The sequence below is a fragment of the Carassius carassius genome, chromosome 26 (assembly GCF_963082965.1).
Source record: "Carassius carassius chromosome 26, fCarCar2.1, whole genome shotgun sequence".
Taxonomy (NCBI): Eukaryota; Metazoa; Chordata; class Actinopteri; order Cypriniformes; family Cyprinidae; genus Carassius; species Carassius carassius.
Window position 1 is genome coordinate 12,052,537 of NC_081780.1, and position 25,400 is coordinate 12,077,936.

The 25,400-nt window shown below is 37.3% G+C and overlaps 2 protein-coding genes and 1 pseudogene across 2 annotated transcripts; 1 reads left to right on the forward strand and 2 right to left on the reverse strand.

The window, feature by feature from the left end:
• Window positions 1-2,264: 2,264 nt before the first annotated feature.
• Window positions 2,265-8,990, forward strand: LOC132105818 (condensin-2 complex subunit H2). Its single transcript, XM_059511240.1, has 19 exons — window positions 2,265-2,476; window positions 2,918-3,048; window positions 3,137-3,238; window positions 4,214-4,275; window positions 4,368-4,443; window positions 4,532-4,597; window positions 4,854-4,933; window positions 5,136-5,302; window positions 5,850-5,968; window positions 6,054-6,128; window positions 6,285-6,354; window positions 6,455-6,556; window positions 6,642-6,686; window positions 6,767-6,837; window positions 7,447-7,543; window positions 7,671-7,810; window positions 7,892-7,993; window positions 8,107-8,256; window positions 8,822-8,990. The coding sequence occupies exons 2-19, from the start codon at window positions 2,935-2,937 to the stop codon at window positions 8,963-8,965; spliced, it is 1,782 nt and encodes a 593-aa protein (XP_059367223.1). The 5' UTR covers window positions 2,265-2,476; window positions 2,918-2,934; the 3' UTR covers window positions 8,966-8,990.
• An 816-nt stretch (window positions 8,991-9,806) lies between these two features.
• LOC132105395 (protein SCO2 homolog, mitochondrial-like) lies at window positions 9,807-10,619 on the reverse strand. Its single transcript, XM_059510479.1, is given in 2 exon segments — window positions 9,807-9,997; window positions 9,999-10,619. Coding segments are annotated over 2 exon segments (774 nt in total). The 3' UTR covers window positions 9,807-9,844.
• Window positions 10,620-20,397: 9,778 nt separating this feature from the next.
• LOC132105396 (RAD50-interacting protein 1-like) lies at window positions 20,398-24,633 on the reverse strand (annotated as a pseudogene).
• Between the last annotated feature and the right edge of the window lie 767 nt (window positions 24,634-25,400).

Genomic DNA, 25,400 nt, shown 5'->3' on the forward strand with positions numbered 1-25,400 from the left:
GCTGCTGGGGGAAACAGCAGACGCAGCTGAGGAAGAGGAAATACCATCAGACCTCCCAAACCTGAACATCAACGATGGTCCCTTCACACTCGGTGAGCTCGTCAGAGCAAAAGCCACAGTAAGAGAGGGAAAAAGTGCTGGTCTGGATGGCATACCCCCAGAGGTGCTGAAGAACTGTGACTTTGATGACATCATTCTAGAGTTCTGCAACCTTGCTCTGCTGCACAATCGGCTGCCTGATATGTGGTCTCTATCAAACATCGTGCCAGTGCCCAAATCCGGAGACCTCTCGAAGCCGGACAACTACCGAGGCATCAGCCTGACCTGTAGTATTGCGAAAATCTACAACCGCATGATTCTGAACAGGGTGCGGCAAGCAATCGACCCTCATCTGAGAGTAAATCAGAACGGCTTTCGAGAAGGGCGAACTGCTACAGCCCAGATCTTGGCACTCAGGAGATTGATAGAGGAGGTGAGGAAGGACAACCTGACTGCAGTCCTATGTTTCATAGACTTCAAAAAGGCATTTGATTCGATTCACAGAGGTACGATGGTGAAGATCCTGAAGGCATACAGAATTCCTCCAAACCTACTCCGGGCAATAGAGTCCATGTACTCAGGAACAAGGGCCAGGGTGGTGACCCCAGATGGCAACAGTGAGGAGTTTGACATCCTGGCTGGAGTTATGCAAGGGGACACACTAGCCCCCTTCCTCTTCATCATAGTCCTTGATTATGCGCTCAAGAAGGCAATCAGTGGGCGAGAGCAGGAACTTGGCTTCACGCTGACACCAAGGAAGTCAAGTCGACACCCGGCAGTAGTCTTGACAGACCTTGACTATGCAGATGACATCAGTCTGCTCTCCGACAACATGGAACAAGCACAGGAACTACTACACAGGGTAGAGCTAGAGTGCACCAAGGTTGGCCTTAGGATAAATGCAAAGAAAACTGAGGTCATGACCTACAACGTTCCACCAGATCATCAACCTCTGATAACAGCAGGAGACACTGTGCTGAAAGAAGTTGAGGACTTCAAATACCTGGGTGCATGGGTCAACTCAACTGAGCAAGATCTAAAAGTGAGGAAGGCACTTGCATGGAGGGCCCTGAATGGCATGAACAGTGTATGGAACTACAACCTTTCCCGCCAAATCAAACTCAGCTTCTTCTACGCGACGGTAGAGTCCGTTCTCCTCTATGGCAGTGAATGCTGGACCCTGAATCCAACCTTAGAGAAGTCCCTGGACGGGTGCTACACCAGGATGCTACGTGCAGTGCTTAACATCAGCAAGAGTGAGCATGTAACCAACAAAATCCTGTATGAGGGAGTACCAAGAGTGAGCAATAAGATTGCTGTGAGGAGAATGAGACTTGCAGGACATTGCCGAAGGCATCGAGAGCTGCCAGCCAGCAAGCTGGTGCTATGGGAACCAACACATGGCCATCGGTCAAGAGGACGTCCCACGCTAACTTACGTGGACATACTCAAGAGGGATGCAGGAGCCCAGAGCACCAATGAACTGGCCAGATGCATGGAGAATCAGGATGACTGGAGGCAACGATGGAAGGCTCGTCTGAGGACGACCTAGAGACTCCAGCTGCAATCCACTCTTTGTGAATCTCCCCCACATTTTTGAATGGGTTTTGTTTCACAATCCTCTCCATGGTGCGGATATCCCTATTGCTTGTACACTTTTTTCTACCACATCTTTTTCTTCCCTTCGCCTCTCTATTAATGTGCTTGGACACAGAGCTCGGTGAACAGCCAGCTTCTTTTGCAATGACCTTTTGTGTCTTGCCCTCCTTGTGCAAGGTGTCAATGGTGTCTTTTGGACAACTGTCAAGTCAGCAGTCTTCCCGATGATTGTGTAGCCTACAGAACTAGACTGAGAGACCATTTAAAGGCCTCTGCAGGTGTTTTGAGTTAATTAGATGATAAGAGTGTGGCACCAGGTGTCTTCAATATTGAACCTTTTCACAATATTCAAATTTTCTGAGATACTGAATTTGGGATTTTCCTTAGTTGTCAGTTATAATCATCAAAATGAAAAGTAATAAACATTTGAAATATATCAGTCTGTGTGTAATGAATGGATATAATATACAATTTTCACTTTTTGAATGGAATTAGTGAAATAAATCAACTTTTTGATGATATTCTAATTATTCGACCAGTACCTGTACAGACCATATATGTATATACGTGTATGTACCTGTATATAGACATATGATTGCGACGATCCTCCTCCAGGCCGAAAGTGGGCAGCGGTTCACTAGATGCCTAGTGACTCCGATGTGACGTCACGCAGGCGGCAAAAACAAAAATGACGTACGTGCCGAGTTTCCTCAAAGAGTAGATTTAAATTTTTACTCTTTTTTTTGCTAAATTTAGAGACAGAACCTGTACGTTTTTCGAAATACGCAATCAAGAGATTATTTTTACCCAGCAACCGTTGCTTATTCGCATACTAAAGGTGAGCGTATTGACATGTAATTTATATATGAGCGTCGCGCGGCGCTTCAATGTTGTTAAACCGTTACTGTTGTTTAACCGGTTTAAATTAAACATATCTTACAGTTTAACAGCGATTACGACTGGTTATAAAACCACCTTACATTTAATGGTAATGTTTATATACAGATATATTTATTATGCTTGTAGTTACTAGACAGATAGCAAATGTCATGTTTACACTTAACGTTACTGTGATTCCCTAACGACATAATTGTTTTTTTCATGTGTAACGTTAACTGGATTTCTGTCTTTGACTCTAAAGAGCAGTAACATAGTGAAACAGAGCTTATTAAATCAAATACAACATGCCATTGTCTTCTTTTCAAAATGAAGCAGTCTTGTTTTATATCATTATTAATATATTTGGTGAATGGTGATTAATTTGAAAGATTATTTGCAGAGTATTTTTGTAAATACATGGTCATGGACTCTGCGGAGACGAGATATGCCCATCTGCTGCAGCCCCTGCGAGACCTCACCAAGAACTGGGACATTGACCTGGCCAGCCAGCTCGGAGAGTATCTTGAGGAGGTGAGAAACACAGACAGACTGATCAAGAAGCACCTTCATTCATTTAAAGCTTCATTTTCTAGCCTAAGTATGTTGTCTGTGTTCACAGCTGGACCAGATGACCATTTCATTCGATGGTGGGAAAACCATGATGAACTTTGCAGAGGCTGCACTTTTAATCCAAGGATCCACATGCATCTATGGCAGAAAGGTAAAACATTTGATGTTTTATGTGTGTGCTACAGTGATTAGTTACACTGATATATAGATTTAGTGATTTTCAGTAAAGTTAAAATATTATTTAATTTATTTACTTTTTGATATTTTATTAAAAAGTTTTATGCGTGGCAGAAATAAATACATTTATAATTCATATTAGAGTCTTAACCGTCATTGAGAATCCAAGCAGCTCATAAAACGATCACAATAATCCACAAGTAATTTACACAATTTCAGGCCGTTAGTTCACATCTTGAGATGCACAAATATGCATGTTTGTACATTATACTGCTTTCTCTATTAAAAAAAAGTCATCTAGTCTGAATCAGGAGAGACATATGCACTGAGCAAGCCACTTTCTCACTGGAGGTGGCATTATTTTATTATTGCATTAACATTATTTTATTATTTCTCTCTAGAGGTGGCATCATTTTATTATTGCATTTGCATTATTTTATTATTTCTCACTAGAGGTGGCATTATTTTATTACTGCATTAGCATTATTTTATTATTTCTCTCTAGAGGTGGCATAATTTTATTATTGCATTGGCATTATTTTATTATTTCTTACAAGAGGTGGCATTATTTTATTATTGCATTGGCATTATTTTATTATTTCTCACTGGAGGTGGTATTAAAATGCCTTGATGGATGATTTGTTTATCTGTAGCACACAGCTTTTCACTTCAGTAGGCATTTATTTATGGACTGAAGTCGTGTGGATTATTTGTGGGTTATTGTAATGCTTTTATCAGCTGTTTAAACTCTAATTTTGACGGCACCCATTCACTGCAGAGGATCCATTGGTGAGCAAGTGAATCTCAAAATCTACTAGACGAAGAAATAAAACCACCTACATCATATAAAATAAAATTTTTGTGGGAACTAATCCTATAATATGTCACCTCGTTACATTTATTATGGCAAAAGACTTTCTTTACAAAATGATCTGTTCTGAATGTTTAGGTCGAGCTCCTTCACACTCTGGTGTTTCAAACATTAGATTACATCTCTAACAAAAACAAAAAGTAAGTGTTATTGTCCTGGACCTTCATATTCTGCTTATTCTGTTGAATCGGCATTTGGTGTGTTGTCATGCTGTTTGTCCCTGTTTCCACAGACGTGACCAACAAGGTTCTTCGTCAGACGGTAACCAGGAAAAAAACCCTTCAGGCAATGAAGGAGATGATTGTGAGGTGCCTAAATGAGCAATAGTGCTTATTAATTTAAACAAAGATTTCGGTTTTTAAATATCTGTGTAAGTAATTGAGTATTTTGATGCAGTTTGATGAGATTGAGCAGGATGAGAACGTCAACTCTCAGAATATAACGATGAAAGATCCAACAGAGGTGGGTTGTGCTTCACTTCATCATACTTTTTGTTTCTACAATTTATAATGTGTATACTAGGCATCCATACTAATGTGTTTGTGTCTTTGACTAGGAAAAATTTTGAGAAATTAGGAAAAATGTTGATATTGACAAATATTACTGTTTTTTTTTTTTTTTTTAATGCTCTGCAGACAAGTTGTATAGCATGTGAGTTTTGGTTTGTCTTTTTTATTTTTATTTTTTTGTGGGGACTAATTTTTTTAATTTTTTTTAGCCAGTGAAGATAATTCGTATCCCTCCTGAATCTCTCATTCCTGTAGAATCACTTGAGAAACAGAAATACCCCCTTCTCAGGTAAAGACCCACACAAACAAAGAAAATAGTGGCACACTGTTCCTTCTGTAATCATATTGGTGCTAGAGTCCAAAAATAGCAGTCCAGTCTCATGCTCTCCAGGAGAATATTATCTGAACAAGTGACAAGTTGCTGGAAATTAAGTTCATACTTGCAAAGAGCTAAAAATGCTTTACCAAATTGCTTAATTTTTATCCTCTAGCCTTAAAGGGGAGCTTCTTGGCAGCTGTAAGGATTTTCGAATGAATCATTTCACCATGGATGAATCCGGATTGATGCGTCTGGGCTCTTCCCACACTCACTTCCTCAAGGAGGTCGCAGAAATCCAGCACAACTTCTCTGTACATGAACCTCTGCCTTTAGATAATGGTGAGTACACAGGCTTCTCGTGTGACAATCTACACAGATGTTTTTGAAAGTTTCACAACCGAGAACTTGCACTAGATCAGATTATTACAAATTGATTAAAAAGTCACTGTATGGTCATCAAAGAATCCTGAAAAATATATTACAATTTCCTCAAAAAATATGAAGCAGCACCACAGCTTTCAAAATAACAAGAAGAAATTATTATTTGGCACCAAATCAGCATGTTATAATGATTTATTAAGGATCTTGTGACACTGGAGACAAATCAGCTTTGCCATCACAGAAAAACATTTTAAAATTTAAAATGTTATAATACAGTAAAATAGAAAACACTTTTTAAGTTGTAATAATATTTCATAGTATTAGTGTTTTTTTTATGTACTTTTAATCAAATAAATGCCTTTGTGAGCATATGAGACTTATTTCAAACAAATTTATCCAAAATCTTACCGACCCAGAATTAAACCTGAACCTTATTATTAATTCAAGACTAATCTGCACACTGATCTGCTTTGTTTTTGTCTTATCGTTGTCATCTGGGGTCCAGAGGGTGTCGCTGAGGTTAACGGTGGTTACGATGAAGACGACGATGGTGCGAAGGTTCTTCCTCCACTGGAAGATCATGGGATGCAGGTGGAGTCTGAAGAGTGGGTGGAAAGACATCAGGTGATTAACAATTGATATATTTGGCATTTGGAAAAAGATCTGTTGAATGTAATTATTAAAGTTTTCCCTTTTTTAAATGATCTAGGCCCCCAGTGAGAGGAGGATGTTAAGACCGAGACCTACAGTACAGCCAGTTCCAGAGGAACCCAAGCAGCTCAAGGTATAGATTCTTCACACTTACACTAAATCAATCATGTAAACAACATTCACATGTAGTACATGTTAAAATATCAATATGATCTTGGTATGTTATGTTTGTTATGCATTCTGTAATCATGTCCTTGTAAAAGTATTCAATTGCATGTGCATATTCCAGGAAATTGTGGACCCTTGGAAATGCCATGATTCATATGCTGCATTTGGGGAGGACAAACCTCTCAAAACAGGTGTGTGCTCAATCTGATGTTCTTCCAATAAAATAACTAATTACATTATTTTATAGTGGCTTTTTGCAGTTGAACTTTTCTTTTCTTCTCTGCTCTATAGGGAAGTGTTATAAAGTGCCTGCTGGTCTTGAAGAGTCTGGGAAGAGGAAGAGGAAGGGTCCTTCAAAACTTCAGGACTTTGGGAGCTGGTTCTCTAAAGCCTGTAAGTTGTTATCAGGCTGTTATTTGAAAAGGAATGGATGGGATAACTGTTTGGATGAATTAGAGTATTTTTTTTTATTTTACAGTTGAGACTGCAGACCGCAAGCTTAAGAATGGACCTACTCATCCTGGTAATTTAAATATATATACATTTTCTCTAAGAAGTGGTTGAAATGTATACAAATTGAGTTTTTTGTTTTTCTTATTGTAGACCTTAATTACATCTTTGTGAGTAAGATGGGTCAGCGTCTGAAAGCACAGAAGCAGATCCTCAGGAAAAGGGTAAGTACAATTTTGAGTAGTGTGATATATCATTCAAAACGTTTGGGTTCTTTTGACAGCAAGAATTTGTGACAGTAATGTTACAAAAGATTTATATTTCAAATGAATGCTGTTCTTTTGAACCTTCTGTTAATTAAACAAATCAGCAGGATCTATTCTCTCTAGACCCTCCCTCGCTAGCATTCCTATTCTTTTTCTATTCAAGCTACTTGTTTTCTTTTTATTTATATTAAAAAAGCCTTGCTACGTGTACTGTGCAAGGCTAACCGAGACTTGTCACAGCATATTTACATATTATTGCTCTTTTGTAGGTTTGGATAAAAGCATCTGCTAAAAGACTGAATGTAAATGTAGTATCAAGTGACACGGAAGACTGGAGCAATCACATTTTGGCTTTAGCATTATAGGAATAGATTACATTTTAATTTATATATTAATATCAAATTGAATGTGATCAAATTTCACAATATTACTGTATTTTCTAAATTAAATAAATATCTTGCTGAGGATAAGAGACTTCTTTTAAAAACATAAATCTTACCGTTTCTAAACTTTGAACAGTAGTGTATTTGTGATGTGTCATGTTACCGGAGGTATTTTCTGTTTTAGGGTGTTTTTGTCTCTGATGAGGAGTTAAAGAAAACTTACTTGGAACCAGAAAATATTGAGGACCAGGTCGAGGTTGTCCGGCATCCAGACGAAGAGGGTGAGATGCACACACTAAAAATAATCCAGCCCTAGACTTTTTCCCCTACACCATTATTTGCCCAGAACCATTGTTTAAAATGCACCAGACATAAATATTTTGTGGTTATTCCCTCAATTTCTTTCAGGTGAGGACTTTTCGGATGAGGAACATGACAAGTTGGTTGATGATCTTGAACCCGCGGAGCAACTTAGTGAACAGGAGCAAATTTTCCATGACTTGCATATGAGCCGGATGAGTTATGAAGATCTGGTCAAGAAGAGTGTGGTATGAAAGCTTAAGATCGATTTCTAGAGAAATGAATTGCACAGTGGTAGTTTATTCTTTCTAAACTTTCTCTGTATGTAGGACCTGTTTCTGGTGAACTCTCAGAAGTATGCGCAGGAGACTGCGTTGTCTCGGAGAGTCAAAGAGTGGGAGGATGGAATCAACCCTCATCTTGCTGCTCAGGTAATGTGGGCTGAGCCTTGCAAGGTTTCTGTGGTAAAATATTCAATAGTGAATTAAACAATTGGTGACCATTTATCCCCATTTAATGAATGTCTGAAATATTTTGTGCACAGGAGACCCATCCAGTTTTTGACATACATGAGTATGGAGACAGAATTGTCCAATCACTCTGTAGCGTGGGTGTGAAAAAATCATTTGCCTTTGTCGTAAAAGGCAAGGAGAACACAGAAGTCTGCAGATACATGCTGGCTGCACTACAGCTGGTGGGTATTAAAAGCAATGACTGCTGGTACTTTCTACCTGAGGCTTAGAGTATAGTTACAGTATTTTTCGGACTATAAGTCGCACCCTCGTATAAGTCGCATCAGTCCAAAAATACGTCACGATGAGGAAAAAAACATATATAAGTCACATTTATTAAGAACCAAGAGAAAACATTACCGTCTACAGCCGCGTGAGGGCACTCTATGTCTTCAGTGTATGTAGACTACAGGAGCACCGAGCAGCATTAGAGCGCCCTCTCGCGGCTGGAGACGGTAATGTATTCTATTGGTTCATTTCTCTTGGTTCATTTCTCTCAGTTCATGTCAAATTAATTTGGATAAATAAGTCGCACCTGACTATAAGTAGCAGGACCAGCCAAACTATGAAAAAAAGTGCGACTTATAGTCCGGAAAATACGGTATGCATTACCAGAAAGGTTGTCTGTGGCATTTTAAGCAACTTCTATTTCTTTACTGAGATTTGTATCGATACTTGCGACATTTAAGTTAAAACAACATAACCTTCTAAAAAAAAATGTCACCTGACGCTACTTTTGTATTACAGGCCAATGATTACACAGTGGAGATTGACAAGAGAGATGGGCTTGAAGAGAGCGTAGATACTATGGAGCTCACGTTACTGACTACACAGAGGGCTCATGAACGTCTCAAAACCTACAACGCACCATCTGCTACAGATATACCTTGACCCTTTATGTTTGTTTATTGCTCATCATCTCAATTGCTCAACATTTCAAAAAGTTTTTTCTTTTTTGTCTGCTAATTCCTGTATTCTTATATCCAGCACGGTACTTAAGATTTCAGTTTGGCCTTTACATATGCTGAATAAAATAAAAGAAATAACAGGTGAAGAAATAACCTGTGTTTGAGATTGGCTTTGCATTTTAAGAAGCTAATATGTCATATTTCATTGGCTAAAATTATGAAAAAAAAAGTTTTTAAAAAGTATTTTTCTATGCATTCTTTGAGATTTTAAGATGATGGTGACATTTCCCTCCTATTTTCATCTCTATGTAAACTGCATGTCTGTACAGTTTCTATACCAATTTTTATAGAATTACAGAAGACACAAAAATAAAAGAGTGCTGCACTATTTAAAAAGTCATTTTGTGTGATGTAAGTAAATTGCATGTGCATCTAACATTTAGTAGCAGTGAGGTATATGAGAACTGCTTCTGGATTTATAGTTTAGATAAATAAGATTCTTTATATGTACTGTACAGATTTAATCAACTGCACAAACTGAGTTTAAATCAGAAAAAGAACCTTCCCTCTACCAATCTTTTAATTATGTAGATATTAATTCATGGTTTATATTTTTATAGATATACTTTCTTTTTATTTGAGTAATTTTATATGCTTTTGTCACAAAAATTGTTCTGTGTAGTTTTAATTTGAGTCAAATTAGTATTTAAACTTATTTCCATTAGTTTTCATCATTTTACAGATTTTCAAGTGTTAAATTTTCAATATAATATTTCAGCCTAATTTTAATTACAAAAAGATAATAGTTTCAGTTTAACTTGAAATACAGCTTTATTGTGCAAACATTTTCCCCCCATTTAGATTAATCTGGAAATAATTTAACATAGTCTTTCATATGATTACGTATACTCTCAGCAATCTGAACATCGCTTTTCATTCTATTGTAGTAGTCCAGGAAGAGTCCGTCTGGATTAACCAGGTAGATGATGATGGTGTGGTCCACAATATAATCCCCCATCCTCATCTTTAGGCCCAGCACTGGCATATACCCTATAATCGCGTCCTGCCTGCTTCACTTCCTCCGCAGTTCCCGTCAATCCAATCAGCCGGGGGTGAAAATCTTTCACGTACTTTGCCATAGCAGACACATCATCTCTCTCAGGGTCAACGGTGATAAATACTGGCTGGACAGAGGGCAGGCTTGGGTCGTCATCAAGAATACGCACCACACTGGTCATTTTATCCAGCTCGTCTGGGCAGATGTCTGGACAGTGGGTGAAGCCGAAATATAAGAGCACCCAATGGCCCAAGAAGTCACGTTTGGTCCTTCGCTGTCCTGTGTGATCTAACAGACTGAAGTCTCCCTGTCCGACTGCCACTTTTCTCAACTGCTCCAGTCTTTGCATCTGGATCTTCTTTTGTTTCTCCTGATAAACATACCACCAGGTACCAATAACGACACCTCCGAAAAGCAGCGTCACCACTAAGCGTGTATGCAGTTTGATCCCCGCTGATGAGCCTGGGTTTGGCCTTTTAGAGGAGTCTTGAGAGTAAAAAGTTATTTGTTTTCCAAGTAATCGTGGTATATGGCAGTGTGGTGGAGCAACACCTTGAGCTGAGGTTCTAATATGGTACATCTGTATCTTTTTGAGAGATCTGCATGAGAGGAATGAGGCTTTTGGGATGTGATGTGTAAGGTTATTTGTTTCTCTGGTTGTTGACCGTAGGATGCTCTGTGACATCAAATGACAGTCCAGTCCTCCGAGGCGGCCGAGTCTCAACATCCTCAGAATAACTGATGAAGAGTGAGTGGAGCAATCACGTTCAAGGCTCTGAATCCTGGAGAACTGTATTCCTGCAGACGGACATGTTGCCATTTACAAGTGAGAAGTCTGGTGTGTTTATTTAGGGATTGAGCCTCAACTCAGCAGGCAGATCTACAGAAACAGGATCACAATCTGTTGATATTCATAGTGTATTCATCATGGATTATTCAGATCTACAAATGAAGAATATTTGAAAACTAAAAAATCGTTAGTTTATAAATATTCAACATATAATCATCGGTATAAAAGTATATAAATAAAATAACACTATAAAGTAAAAACTATTTTTGATACTGCTAATTTTACCTTGATTTTTGTTATATTGAAAACGAATAAACAAACAAAATAAATTAAGACATATAAGGGATTTTGAATGGACACTTAATATGCATTTATCACATCCCATATGAAACAGCCTTCTATGGAAGGTAACGTTAGCAAAGATAGCTCTTCGAAAAAATGTCTGTTTATAATAGAGCCTTTGGTCGGTGCAAATACAGGCTTTGTAATATGAACTCAATATTACATTTACAAAACGTTTAAATGTCACAAACCTTGAGGTTCCAGTCGTCTGTCCTTCTCGATATAAACATGAGCTCCACATGTAACATGTCAGACTTGAGTTTCGAGGGCGCAGATTCGTCGTGTAGTATTGTCGTAAATTTAAATAACATAATAATAAATGAAATATAAATAATTATTATTTTATATTATTAAGTATAATACATTACTATATACTATGTATCGATATTTGCTAAGATACATATATTGCAGTAGATTCGTCATTACTGAATGGCCAGTAGATGCCAGATTGGTAAAAAATAAACAGTTGAGTGAAAAACTGTTAAACGGACAAAGTTTAAAGTTGTTCGTTTTTTATTTATTGTGTTTTAGGGAAAACGTATTGCATATAATTATACTTTACATCTAACAACCAAGAAAATAAATAAATAAAACAGGAAACATGGAAAAAAGAAAACGTGCATGATAAAATATGGCATTTTTGGTATAAAGTGCATTTTAATGCATCTAAAAAAGAAAAGAAAAAGAAGACTGACATTATATGATATTAAGCAGCACAGCTTTTTCAACAAAGATAATCAAAATATTAGAATGAGTTCTGAAGAATCACGTGATCCTGAAACCTTTAGTAATGGCAGCTGATAATTCAGGAATACGTTTCAAAAGAACGTATAGTTTACGAATATAAAACAATTATTTTATATGATAATAATACTGTAGTGTTTTTGATAAAAAAAATAAATGTAGCCTTGGCAAGCATAAGAAAGTTAAGTTTAGAAAACTTGAAAAGATTAAGCAACCCTAAACGTTTGAACGTAAGTGTAGTTTATTTACATATCCACTGTTATATTCCCATATCCCCCTGCCTCAGGATGTTATGCAATACAAATATACATACATATAGAAAAACGTAAATGAGGTGAAAAGAGTAAAAAAAAGTGCACATAATAATAAAAATAATATTAGTGAATATGTTGGTAGATACATAAAACAACAAGATAGCCTACTTGCTTAAAATTGTAATTGACAACCTATTACATTTCTTTGAATTAAATTCCTTCATCTTTGGAGCAAGTACTCAATGTCTTTATGTATTTACTTGTTTGTATTTTTCACAAAACATATATTTTTTTTATATTTTGGTTTTTCTTTGTTCAGGTTTTAGAGTACTTATATGGGCATGCACATGCCTAAAGACCGCTGTTCCACTGTTGACTGCCAACTTCCTGCATTGGAGGGCCACACTTTATTTTATACTTAATTTTTTAAATACTACGACAACAATGGAGTTCGCACCCCTACTATAACAATAACAAAACACAGATGAATAATAGCGTTTTTTTCCCAGCTGTTGAATTTAAGCATTTATACAGACCACAAAACTGCTGTGTGTGCTTATGATAAATAGAACATTATTGTGCATTTGGTGTCAAGCTAATATAGTTATTGTTGTAAACAGACCTTTAAATATCCTTTCTTTCGCAGGTTTTGGTGATTCTGATCACACTTTTGATGAGAGCCTGTCTCCCTCTTTAAATGCAGTCACTCCTTCCTCCTCTCTCTTTGACACAGCTGTTGCTGGTGAGTGCTTGGATTTAATTTGCCATTTATTTTCCTTTACACTTATTTGAGATTAAAGAGACTTTGTTTTGTGTCTCTCAGGAAAGAGTTAGATTGCAGTGGATTTTTTTTTCTTGTACTGTTCACAGAACATGGAAGGACGTGCATTTAGGAAGTATGAGCTGGAACTGAGGATTATGGAGGATGTGGAATGTTTGATGTCCACTCGAAGGGTTAAATTCATCATGAAAGATGCTGCTTTTGATGGTCAAGCTGGTACTAATCACATAATTTGATTCACTCATAATTTTTTTTTTTAAAAGACCACCAAATGATTTTTTTTTTTTAACAAAGTGGATTTTTGAACTTCAGAACTTAAAGACTGTTGCTTGTGTGGAACTTGAGATACGGTGGGTTCAAGGAGTTTTGAAATATCATATTACGTTACATTTTTAATGTCCGAATTATTTGTTCATACTGAACTGTTTGTACCTTAAGTGAAATTTGTGTTTCAACCAGATTCCTGCCAGAGGTGAACATTTACTTCATGTAGATGGGTTAGAACCTGATAAGAAGTACATTTTTGCAGTGGCTGCTTTTTAAAGCTCAGGGTAAAATTGTGGGGGGTGCCATTGGAAAGACCACCAGGTCTCTACTTGCCTCCCTGCCTCTACCACTACAAACAAGCTGGGCCCACATAGCTCAGGTAAATTGTTCAAGCTTTATTATGTGTCGTGCAAAATAGGCATCCACTTAATGTTATGTTTTATATTGTTTAGGTTATGAGCTGGGAATGATGCTTCTTCAGGAGATCAATGAGCCCCATAAGAGCTGCTTAAAATTGAGTTCACAGCCTGTTCAGTGCAAACCTTTAGAATGGATATTCCAGTTCTGTGTCCATTAGAGTTGGAAAAATTTCTATATTTTGTAACTGACGTCCATAGGTAACATGCAGGAATTATGCAAGCAGACAGTTACTGTTTCCCTGTGGAGGAGGTCAGATTATGATCACTGACCCAGAGCCCAAGAAACTTGCAGATACAATTCTATATATTACCTGATTAATTTACCATTTTGTATTTTGCATGTCATATTTGGGTCATATATAATAACCCAAAATGTATACATTTTTTCTAAAGACCATAACGTGTTACGTTTATGCTTTATAATTTACTGGTCAATTTAATGCATCTTTGCCAAATGAAACTATTACTTTCTGTAAATTAAATCTTACTGACCACAAGCATTTGAACAGCAATGTAGGTAATCAGATGTTTTGATTTCACACCATATAAGGACAAGAAAAGTATTTTTTTTATCAATATGTGTTTATGTTTGTGTCTAGATCCACACACTCTTTCTAGAGTAAGGCTTTGGACTGTGCTCTTCAAAGCTCTGGAGTTCTGGAATCTTGAGATGGTGACTCATGGGGCAGCAGCTCCTCTCTGGAAACCCCACGGCTTATGGCCCTATGTTCATGGAGCTTCGCTTTTAGCCAAGATTGCACAGTAAGTGAGAAACCATAAAGCATATTTGTGACTGTTCATTACAGCAGTATTATTTCCCCTCTAATAACAGGCACATCCTGACTTCCAACATCGATCAGCGCACAAAGTGCTGCCTTCTCTCTGGTAAACTCTTCAATATGAAAACTGAATCACTTTTCATAGAGTTGAAAAAGCAGTTTTTGGAACTCCGCTAATGAGGAAATTATGACAAGCAGCACCCATGTCAACACTAAGAGTTTAATAAGATCATACGCTCCGCAGTTACAGGTAAAGGTATTCCCACATGGAAAAAACCTATAAAAACATATAGGTTTTGAATATATGTGACATACAAAATTGGCCGTTTTCCTATATTATATGTACATATATGCACACATATATTTACACATATGTACATATATGCACACATATATATGTGCATACATATACGTATATAGGTACATATATGCACATATATATGCACCTATATGTTCACTAATAGTAAAATTAAAATCCATAGGTGCTAGGCAACATAAAAAAAATTCCAAAATCTAGAAATGTAAATTATTTCTTTACTCAAGATCAATCAAATAGTACAAAACAAAAAATCTAGTACAAGAACAAAAATAAGACAAAAACCTGCTAAGCAACATAAATAAAAGTCCAAAATATAGAAATGTAAATTATGTATTTACAAAAACAATCAAATAGTACAAGAACAAAAAACAGATTTTTTTTAACGACTGTTGTAAATCTTTATTATTCTTTGAAGGTCTGTCATAACGCGCCTCATCATCCTCTTCCTTCCTGCACTATCCAATGACGTTTGATAGGGTGTCCTAGATTTTTATTTTTTCCTTTTTTTTTCGCGCACACATTTTTTAGCGGATAGGCATTTTCGTCCACACGGATCTGGCGTTTTGGAAGAGTGAACCCGATGTTTTGAAACCGGGTCCCAGAGTGGATATATTTGAAAACGCCGCCCTTGCGTTTCGTCCGGATGGCGAATCCGTACATTTTCTGAAAATATGGCGTCATCAGCCCACGTCTCGCCCCTAGTCAAACACCACTACATCACGTAACAGCAACAAAAACATGAACAAACACTGAACGCTAACATTAACACGGATTAATAAATGTATTCGCTTGTGTTCGCTTGTGTACCACGCGCAAGGTTTATCAGCAAATCCATGTCTTCTCCGTTTTAAGTCTATCTCTGTTGCAGAAATAATAGAAAATATGAGCTATGCATCTTGTATGACAGTCAAAAATGGGATATGAGCACCTCAATTTTGCCTATATGTGGCATATATACGCATATATGCAGCATATATACGCATATATATGCATATATGCAGCATATATGCGCATATGTAGCATATATATTATCATATATGTATATGCAGCATATATGTGCATATACACTGCATATAGGTTTCATATATGCGCATATATCCACATATAGGTTCTTTCCATGTGGTTTGACAGATTTGGGGGCCTTCATTCAGGCATTTAAAGAACTCAGCAGTCTCACAATTAGCATGGAAATGCCTGTACCTCATGCAAGCCACCACAGAGCGGAGAAACAATCTTGGGTAAAGCAGCATAAACAATTTAAAAAATACTCAGTTTACAAAAGCAATACAGCAGTTAATTTCTAATGCTGTACCAAGTCAGCATATTAGAAAGATTTTTGAAGCAGCATGTGACACTGAAAAATTCACATTGAATCCCACAGCCAAAGGAAATATTTAATGAAGGTAAACCGCTGTTGGATCCTTCCAATCTTCTAGTTTACCTGTTTTTATACATGTACATCAAGTCATTGAGAAAATACTGTACTGTTTGTAAAAAGCTTAATGTTTTGTGTGATCTCTTACTTTGGTTATAGAGGAAGTGGTTAACAGTATGCATTGTAAAGAGATCAAGGATCTTTATGGCAAAAATTGACCAGGTGACTCCTGATGGCCAGAGTTAATCTCATTTTGCCTGAGCCACTGACTTGTTTTGACTGATTTATTATACAGATAATAAATCTCCATAACACATTACTGAATTATTTTCTTTAACCCACAGAGTTATCCGAATCTCAGGAGAAACGCTCTAGCACTTCCTGTTTGCCTGATGTCTCCAGCAGTGACGAGTCCAAGGGTCTCAGCTCAGTGCCAGGAAACTCACATTAGGAGAATTCAAGGTGCTCCATTTTACTGTTAAAGCTTTCCAGATTTCATTTCTGTTAAATTGTTCTTCCAGATCTAGGCCTATAAAAGCATTTTAACATTGTTTGACCCTATAGCATTAATAGCTGTAAAGTATAAAGTTATAAACACAAATATAAATGCATCTGCTGAATGCCAAGAACATTAAGGACAAAGTGAACATAATGTCTCTTTATTGCCCCTTTCAGACCATACTTTTTAAAGAAGCACAAGCTCTGGTTAGTCTAGAGCTCTTTACTCCACATCCTCTGAACACCGATCCTGAAGAAATGGAGCTTGCAGTGGAGATCAGACTGTTAATGTCCAATATCAACATGCACCAGGTCAGAATGTCTGCCAGGTAGTACAGAAACTTAAATCAAGAGGAATGATGCATGTTTGTGAAGTTGTGTGGGTGTCTGTATGAACACTATATTGTTACAAAGCTTGGGATCAGTGTTTTTTTTTTTTTTTTTTAAGAAACTAGTAGTTTTATTCAGTAAGGATGCATTAATTTATTCAGAAAATATGAGTAAAGACTTTTATAATGTTCCAAATAAGTGTTGTTTTGAACTTTAAATTCACTGAAAAATCCTAAAAAAATGCATCAGGATTTCCAGCAGCAGCAGGAGTAGTGGCATCTAAAAAGTCAGCTTTGTCATCAAAGGAATAAATTACATATTAAAATGGAAAGCAGTTATTTTAAATTGTAATAATATTTAGCAATATTACAGTTTTTTTTAGTCAAATAAGAAGCCTATGAAACTTTCAAAAACTTTTTATGGCATCGTAGGTCCCTGGGAATGCATGCTTGTCTGTATGTTTGAATCCATTATAAATCTAAACATCTTTCCTCACTATTGTAGTACAGATCTGTCAGTGTCTGCTTTGAGGCTCCTCCTTGTCCAGGAGTCCTGGACCACCCTCCTCTGCTTTCAGATGACCCAGAGCCAAAGCACATCAGGTAATGATCAACCTCTGATTTACTGAGATAAATCCAGTGCTTCATTCAGGTCTTGCATGAGTTTCATTAGGCTTTTATCTCTCTGTCTTTATCTCTGCAGACAAGCTCCCGGGACCCAAAGTCTGTTCTTGATCTCCATAGTGGAGAAGTTCCAGAAGAAGTGGAAGCGAGAAAACGCATGGATCTCCTTCTCTGGCTGCACTATGGGCTGGCGGTAGCTCGCTCCCTCGTAGGCCATATCCCTTAACTGCAATCTGCTCTGGTTAGCTGCTTTGCAAAGTTTAATGTGGTGTAAATGTTGCTGGATGTAACTGGTATCCGGTGTTTTTTGAACACTTGTGCTTGTTTGTGCAGGTGCGGACAGCAGTGCAGAGGCGTTTCGGCCACTGAAAGATGGTCTGGAGGAGACTGAGGCCTGGGGAGACCCTGACACTAAAGCCCTGCTGCTCCTACAGGGTGTCCAACTCAACACACACCTTGGCAGACCCAGAGAAGACAGTTCGTCCATGCTACAGGTCAGTAGTTTGTTAAGACAGTTGATTTTGATTTAGTGCTATTTGACTCTTTCTGTTGGCTGATGTGTGTCTATTTAGGAGATTGTGAGTTGAGAGGAACAGGAAGACAGACTCTCCATCTGCTCACACAGAAACTACTGCAGCAACAGGTTTTTTGATATTATTATGCTCAAAATGTTTGTTGAAGCCTGACTCAAGTAGATATTCATGTGGACTTAAACTTTGCTGTTATCTAAAATGTGTTAATTCAACTGCTTAACATATAGAAATTTTGTTAACATGTATTTAAGCATTACATTTACACAGAATCAAATGTCAAACGAATTATTTTGCTATGCCATGGCTATTTCTTTCCAAAAATGGCTTAGCAGATGCTGCTATGATGAATATGGATTCTATCTGTTCTAGGTCACCCTTTGGCATTGCAGGCTTTGTCAAGTTCCTCTGAGGGAGGTGAGGAACCCTGGAGGCCCTTAATATCTGCTCAGGAAGTTCTGCAATGTGCGCTCAGCATCTCTCAGGCCTCTAGCAACAGAGACTGCCTGCTGGAGGCTGATATCCTGTACAGGTGACCAGTAGGGCGTAATCTTTATACCTAGCATCTTCTCTTGTGAACCAGCACTAACTGTAGATGGTCGATCTTTTTTGTCTGCAGGATTGGTGGGCAGACATCTTATTTCCATGCAAAAATCTGATCCACAGAAAGACCTAGAGGCCTATTTTGGGTGTTTAACCACATTTAACCATACTCTTATCCAAAGCTTATGTTAAGTTGTTTTACTATAAAAGTTCTCCTCTAATTCTGTAATGTCAAACATGACATTACAGGATCAGGAAAAATAACTTTATTAAACTAGGGTTTTTATTCAGTTCATTCAACAATTAATCTAAACTCTGAAAATCTTTTCACTGTATATATGTTTTTATGTAATGGTGACTGATATTCAGGTGGAGTTCAGGTTGTTGATGAGCTGTTGTCCATGTCTGGTGATCCTAAGCCTGCTCTCAGATTCTCCCAGTTACACACCTTCTTTAGCCATCACCAACCCTCTTACAGACAGCAGTGGGCTGTTTCTGATCCCCCTGCAGCTGTAATACAGAGGCATCATATAATACAGGTTTCTGTTCACACATGCATTACTTTTTCACCAAATGATCATAGAAAAAATAAAATCATTATTGTTGTCTCTCTCCTAACTCCTGCCAGCATGACCAGCCATTGTCAGATCTTTACCCCTGGGCCAGCACTGACATGCAAGAACGGAGCATCCAGTACAGACCCATGTCAGAGGACAACACTGTAATCAGACCTTCATGTTTTTACAAATTATTTTAACTTTTTTTAACGTTTTTTCTTCTTCTTTTAGTTATTTAGAGTAAGTTTTTTTTAACTATCTGTCCTTTATTTAAATTAAATGCTTCTCTGTGTAATAAATATCAGTTCTATCATGACAACTTTCAGAGGGATTGGCATGGTAATGTACATGAGAATGTTAATGTATTTGGTTTTGCCAGAATAGATCAACAAGAACAGAGACTTGCTAATGCAAATACATCCACAACATGCTGCTGTGAGCATGTAAGAATATTGCTGCTGCAAATATAACATACATGAAATAACCCCCATATAGCATACATGAATCACCTCATAGCAGATCTATATAGGTGAGGCTGGGGAAGGTGGAGAGTTTCGGAAGCAACATGCACTGCTACAGCAAGCTCTAGTCAGATATTTAAATGTTGGGCAGTGAGCTCATTGGCTACCGATACAGAGGAGAACCAATCAGCTTGTGCCATGTGATAATGATGTCATTACTGTCATTATCAGACTGAGTTAGACCTATCGGACTGCGCCATCACAGTTTCATGCCAGAACTCTGTATTTCCTGAGCAAGAGTTGTATTTGATCTCTTTAGATTCTGCTTCTCTTTGCTGTTAATAATGTTCCTCTATCAGTAATGAGCCCTATTGCAGACGCAGTGGAAGCACTACAGGCTGGACAAAGAGCGATCTGTTTAGACAGGTAGATTTTGATTATCTATCTAAAGACAAACCTTATTTTGTGTTGGATACACATATGCTGTTTTTACATAGTGCATTATTGTTAGCAAATGTGACCGTGGTTTATTTTGACCCCTCTCTTTTTGTCTGTTTGATTTAAGTTGTAGTTAATTGAGTTTTGTTTACTCTTATTACTCCATTTAGGCTGAAAGGCTGTTCATGCACTGCTGAACACAGCAGGTGTAGAGGTTGATGGGCAAGTTTCACCATCCACCAAGTTTTACATTTGTACATCAGCATACTCTTCTCAATTCACTTCAGTTCAATTTTTAAATACTGTAGTGCAGCTGATGTAGGATATTTCATTCAGTCATATCTGAAGTATAACAGGAGTTTTAGTGCTTGGTGATGCTTTGTTAATGCTGCTTTGGGTAATTTATGATTGGTTGAGCCAGGCTGAACAGAGGTTGAGTAGGATCTGATTCTGCACATCACTGGGGGCCAGCTTATAGACTCCCAGCTCACTGAGCGCTGAATCTGGACTGGGCTGCTGATGATGCACATCACACAACAGCAACACCGGGCCGACCTTAAGAGTTAAGATGATGCAGGCCTCCTTCACACTGAGACGAGGAAACAGAGACAGCAGAATCAGGTTTTTCTTAATATTAGCTCTGATTCAACACACTTACTGTTTGAAGAAGTTTTCAGGTCTCTTGCAGTAGTGTCCAAATAGAGGGAAGAGATTTCTGGTCACATCGTATTGAAGCTGTGCCTCCCCGCCTTCACTGAAATGGTTATAGAGGATCAGCTAAGGATGAAAGCAAAAAAAAACCTGACACACTACTGTGTGCAGATTTTAAGTACGGTTAATCCTGACTTGATTTCTTTAACCATTCTTCATTTTTACGTTGGGGTCAGTCAGACAAAAAAAAAAGAAAGAAATGAATGATTTTATTCAATGAGGATGATCAAACTGATCAAAAGGAAAGTATTTGTAATAACATTTCGGAATATTACTATATATATGCTGTATTTTTGATGATAGAAGTGTAGCCTTGTTGAGTATAGGAGACTTCTTTCAAAAACATTTAAAAAGCAGAAGCAAGAGACTGACGTCTTTGTAGGTGAAGCAGTCGAGTCTCTCGGAGAGGCCCTGCCAGAACATCTGAAACAGAGGAAGACACAACAACTGCTGCAGCTGGAGCAGGTGATCCCTCAGGCAAAGCATCATGGGATATGCAGAGCTGGATAATGACATAGTGGCTTGGTCGCTTTATATATATAATTTTAAATAATCCAGATTCATTTCAGACACTTACACTTCAAAACCTGGCACAGAAACAGCCCTGACAATAATTCCACTATGTCACCATGCCTCCAGCTACCCATAGATCACTGCTCGGATTGAAACCATCCTAACCAATTTCCTAGTTTCCTCATTTCAGTGAACAGCGTGGATTTGTGCAGCTTGTCAGTTACTGTCAGTCGATAGTTATCGTGCAACCCTAATTAATTCCTTTGTTTATCCGTTCTATCCGATTATTAGACAAACTTCTATTAGACAGAACTGTTAATGACAACAGTGAACCAGAGGGATAGTGAGCTGAGTGCACTCAGCCGCTGCCTTTCTTGGTGCCATCAAAATAAAAGTCCCACATCGAACACATCCGGCAAGCAGAAAAACTTATTGGCCGATGCCGATATTTGAAAAATGCCAAATATCAGCTGATATATCGGCCTTGGCAATATATCAGTTGGCCAATATTAAGGATATTTATTTACCTGGAGATATAGTCATGTTAGTTACACCACATGACTTGGGAAAATAGGTGGACAAGAAGAATTCAAATATTAAGCAGTTTTGTAAAAAAAAAATTTTAATACAAGGAAATGATCATAAAAAGCTAAATGACTGCTACTGTAAAAATAAGCAACATTTCCCTCATTACCCTCATACAGGGGTGTTCAATCCTGCACCCGGAGGGCCAGTATCCTGCAGTTTTTAGCTCCAAACTAGCTTCAACACAACTCATGTTTCTAGTGAATCAGAAGTCCTTGATTACTTTGGTTCCGGTGAGATTAATTAGCATTGGAGCTAAACTCAGGTTTGGACCCACCTGCCCTCGTACAAATTCCTGTTAGCCTCAGTGTGTCTCAAAAACACTTACAGCATTGTCCCCCCAGTCACTGAGAACAGAGATGTAGTTGGCAGCATTGAGGATGGCACAGTAACGAGGGCTCAGCAGCTGTCGGGACTCTTCTTTCATGACCTGCGTGAGGCGGATACAGAAATTATCAACCAGCTCCTTCTGCAAAGCCAGGAAACTGAGCTGAGCCCGTGGACACAGCAGAGCACGGTACCGATCTAAGAGATGGATTTTGGAGAGATTTAGAAACAAATCTTAACCTTAGAAATCAAATATGCGGGTGATTTTTTTTTTATTGATACCTGTGACACCAGCAGAAGGGTCGTAAAGGTCTCCACACAATCTGGTGTTTTGAGCTCATTCATTTCAGTGATGTTTTTATACTGAGAGGCTCCCTCTGCAGACAGCATAGCATCCACTTTTTCCACAGCCACTAGAGAGCAAAAACATACAAAATTTAATTTATCATAGAAACTGAAAATTTGACGTTGAAATTTGTAGCATTAACACTCACTCTTTCTCTCCACACTGAGCCATTTCTGGAACACGGTCTGCTTCAGCAGTATGTGCAAGACACCGGGGTGGGCTCGCGGGTAACTGTGGGTGCTCTCTTTCGAACTGCAGCACCTCGTCCACTAGGTGGCAGAAGAGAGCATAGTCGTACAGGAGCGTCATTGATGAGCTTCTCCTGCGCTTGTGTCAAGAGTCCTCTGCAAAGCTCCACCTGGAGGACAGACTGATGAGACTTTAAGGCCTACAGATGGCTTTGCACTAAAAAAAGATTTTCTCATTCATATTGTGATGTACATTTAAGTCAAATGCATTACAGAATTTTTTTTTTCTATCAATAGGTTGTTGATTGAATGGAGGCCGATCTGAATTCAAGCTTGCAGTCAAATGTAAGAAAGGGACGGGGATTTGAGAAATCTTCCATAAGTCACCAAAGAGAAAATTATTGATTGACTGGAAGACCGAGTTATGAAATTTGGATTAAAAAGTACAAAGTGAAAAAAATAAATAAAACTATAATATGCATTTAGAAAAACCAATGCAATGATGAACATACCCTCGCATTAACTTATGCTCCAGCATGAATCACTATAGGCTGAATCGTCTCATCCATATAGTTGGAGTTGTTTCCCATCCAAATGAGGACTTGGGTCAAATACCACTCTGGCTGTAAAGGTGAACATTTTAAGTTAATATCATATCATTGATGTTAATATGATAATTTATCAATAGTTTGCCTACTCGCACAAATGTGTAGTCGCTAACCTTGTTTAAGTTGTTGGTCAGGCGGTTTTCAGTGAAGTGATCTCTGAACCTCTTACTGAGGGGAAGCAGCATGATCTTAATGGGCAATGAAAGTGGAGGAGTCTGGGACTGCCCTGGATGAGACTCTGATATAAGGTCATCACTTCAACACCTGTTAAGGAAAATGACCAGCTTTGCACCTTAATAAAAAAATAATAATAACAATAATAACCTAAATAAATTTCAGAATAAATAAAAGTATTCCTAAAATAAATAAATACACAAAAATCATAATTTCTATGATTTTATAAATAACACCAAAATAATAATGAATAACAGAACTAGAAATTTATAAAACAAAAATAATAAATACAGAAAAAAATAGAACATAAATTATTTATATATGAGTCAAAGAATAAAAGGGGTTTCAGGCATCAAAACAAAGATTTCATTCGCTTTTATTTTTTCTTTACCGCTATCCTTCAAACTGCTAGAATTTTCAAATATAATAAAATTAAGTATGATCGTTTTTTTCTTTTATATGTTTTACTAAGCACAGGTCAGAATAAATATGCGTTTCATTTTTACATAAATATGTCACGCTGAATGACAATGGAACATAATTTGACCAATATACTAACGTTTTATTTTCACAAAAGTTATTTAAATCATTAAAGTAGACAATTCACTTGCATTTAATATGCTTTCAGCATATGCAATATCATTTTTGTAAATTTATTTTCATGCTGTCACAAATAATAAATAAAACGAAAATACTTAATAAATAAATAGACTAGCTTTTGGTCTAGTTTGTCTCGCATGTAAACCCAATCGTAATAAAATATATAAAAATAATGTAATAAAATGGCTTAGCTCTTTTTTATCATTATTATTCTTTACAACACTTAAATACTGTTAAGGGAGTCTCTGTGGCTTTATTTACCTGCTCCTCCAGCTGCTTGTTTTCTGATGTTAATTGCTCCAAAAGCCCTGACACCTTTTTAAGCGACTTAAGATCGCCACCCATCTCTCTCTGAACAAGTGCAACTACATCATCTGTAAAGTTTCCATACTCTGAAGGAGATTCAGAGTTATTGCTGTCCGTACGGACTTACGTTAGATGAGAAAGAACATTGCTGATGTGCTTGTTGTGCTCCATCACAGGCGCTGCCATGTGCTCGACACGTCATCTGTGGATTTTTTCCGCTGCTTCCTCTAGTGTTAGAAATGCTCCAACGTGTTTTTTTTTGTTTTTGTTTTTGTTTTTTACTTTATTTTATTTTTTAATTATTGTTTTAAATCTTGTACTTTTGCTTCTTATAACAAAAATGTTTTTCACATTTCACAATTTTTAATGATAATAATCAATCAGGATAAAATACTGATTTTTGACAGAAGTTGACCATGACATATACGCCTATATTTAACATATAATATTTTTTTATTAAATTACTCGAATGTAACGTAATTTACTTTAAACAGTTTCTGAAGTGTTTTAAACGTAAAAATTTAAACCGTAAAAAAGATTCATGAATATTAATATACGTGATTACGTAATTCAACACTGCACAGGTAACGTTACGTAATCAAAACCGTTTGCGTAATCTAATTAACATCCGTAATGATAACGACGTTGTATGTGGCGTTTCGAGTTTTTCTTCCTGGCAGGCATGGATAAATACATTTATTTCATAACAAAACGACGCGTATGTGTTTAAAAACAAGTTTATGCTAACGTATCACTATATAGTTACAACAAAAGTGTAAGACAACGTAGCTTTAAGACTCGAGTTATCAAACAGACATAAACAATGGAAAATTAGATCAGTTGATACGTCCATTTTTAGTAAACAGCCATAAAATATAAATATCGCGTCATATATTTACATTTTATATTTAATCAAAAAGTGTCCAAATGTTTGTCAAATGTATGCTGTGTAT

Excerpts from the sequence above, each read along its gene's own strand:
- LOC132105818 (XM_059511240.1), top strand. The coding sequence starts at position 2,935 with ATGGTCATGGACTCTGCGGAGACGAGATATGCCCATCTGCTGCAGCCC. Across the intron at positions 6,838-7,446 it reads AGCAGATCCTCAGGAAAAGG|GGTGTTTTTGTCTCTGATGA; the intron begins GTAAGTACAATT and ends TTTCTGTTTTAG. Across the intron at positions 7,811-7,891 it reads ATCTGGTCAAGAAGAGTGTG|GACCTGTTTCTGGTGAACTC; the intron begins GTATGAAAGCTT and ends CTCTGTATGTAG.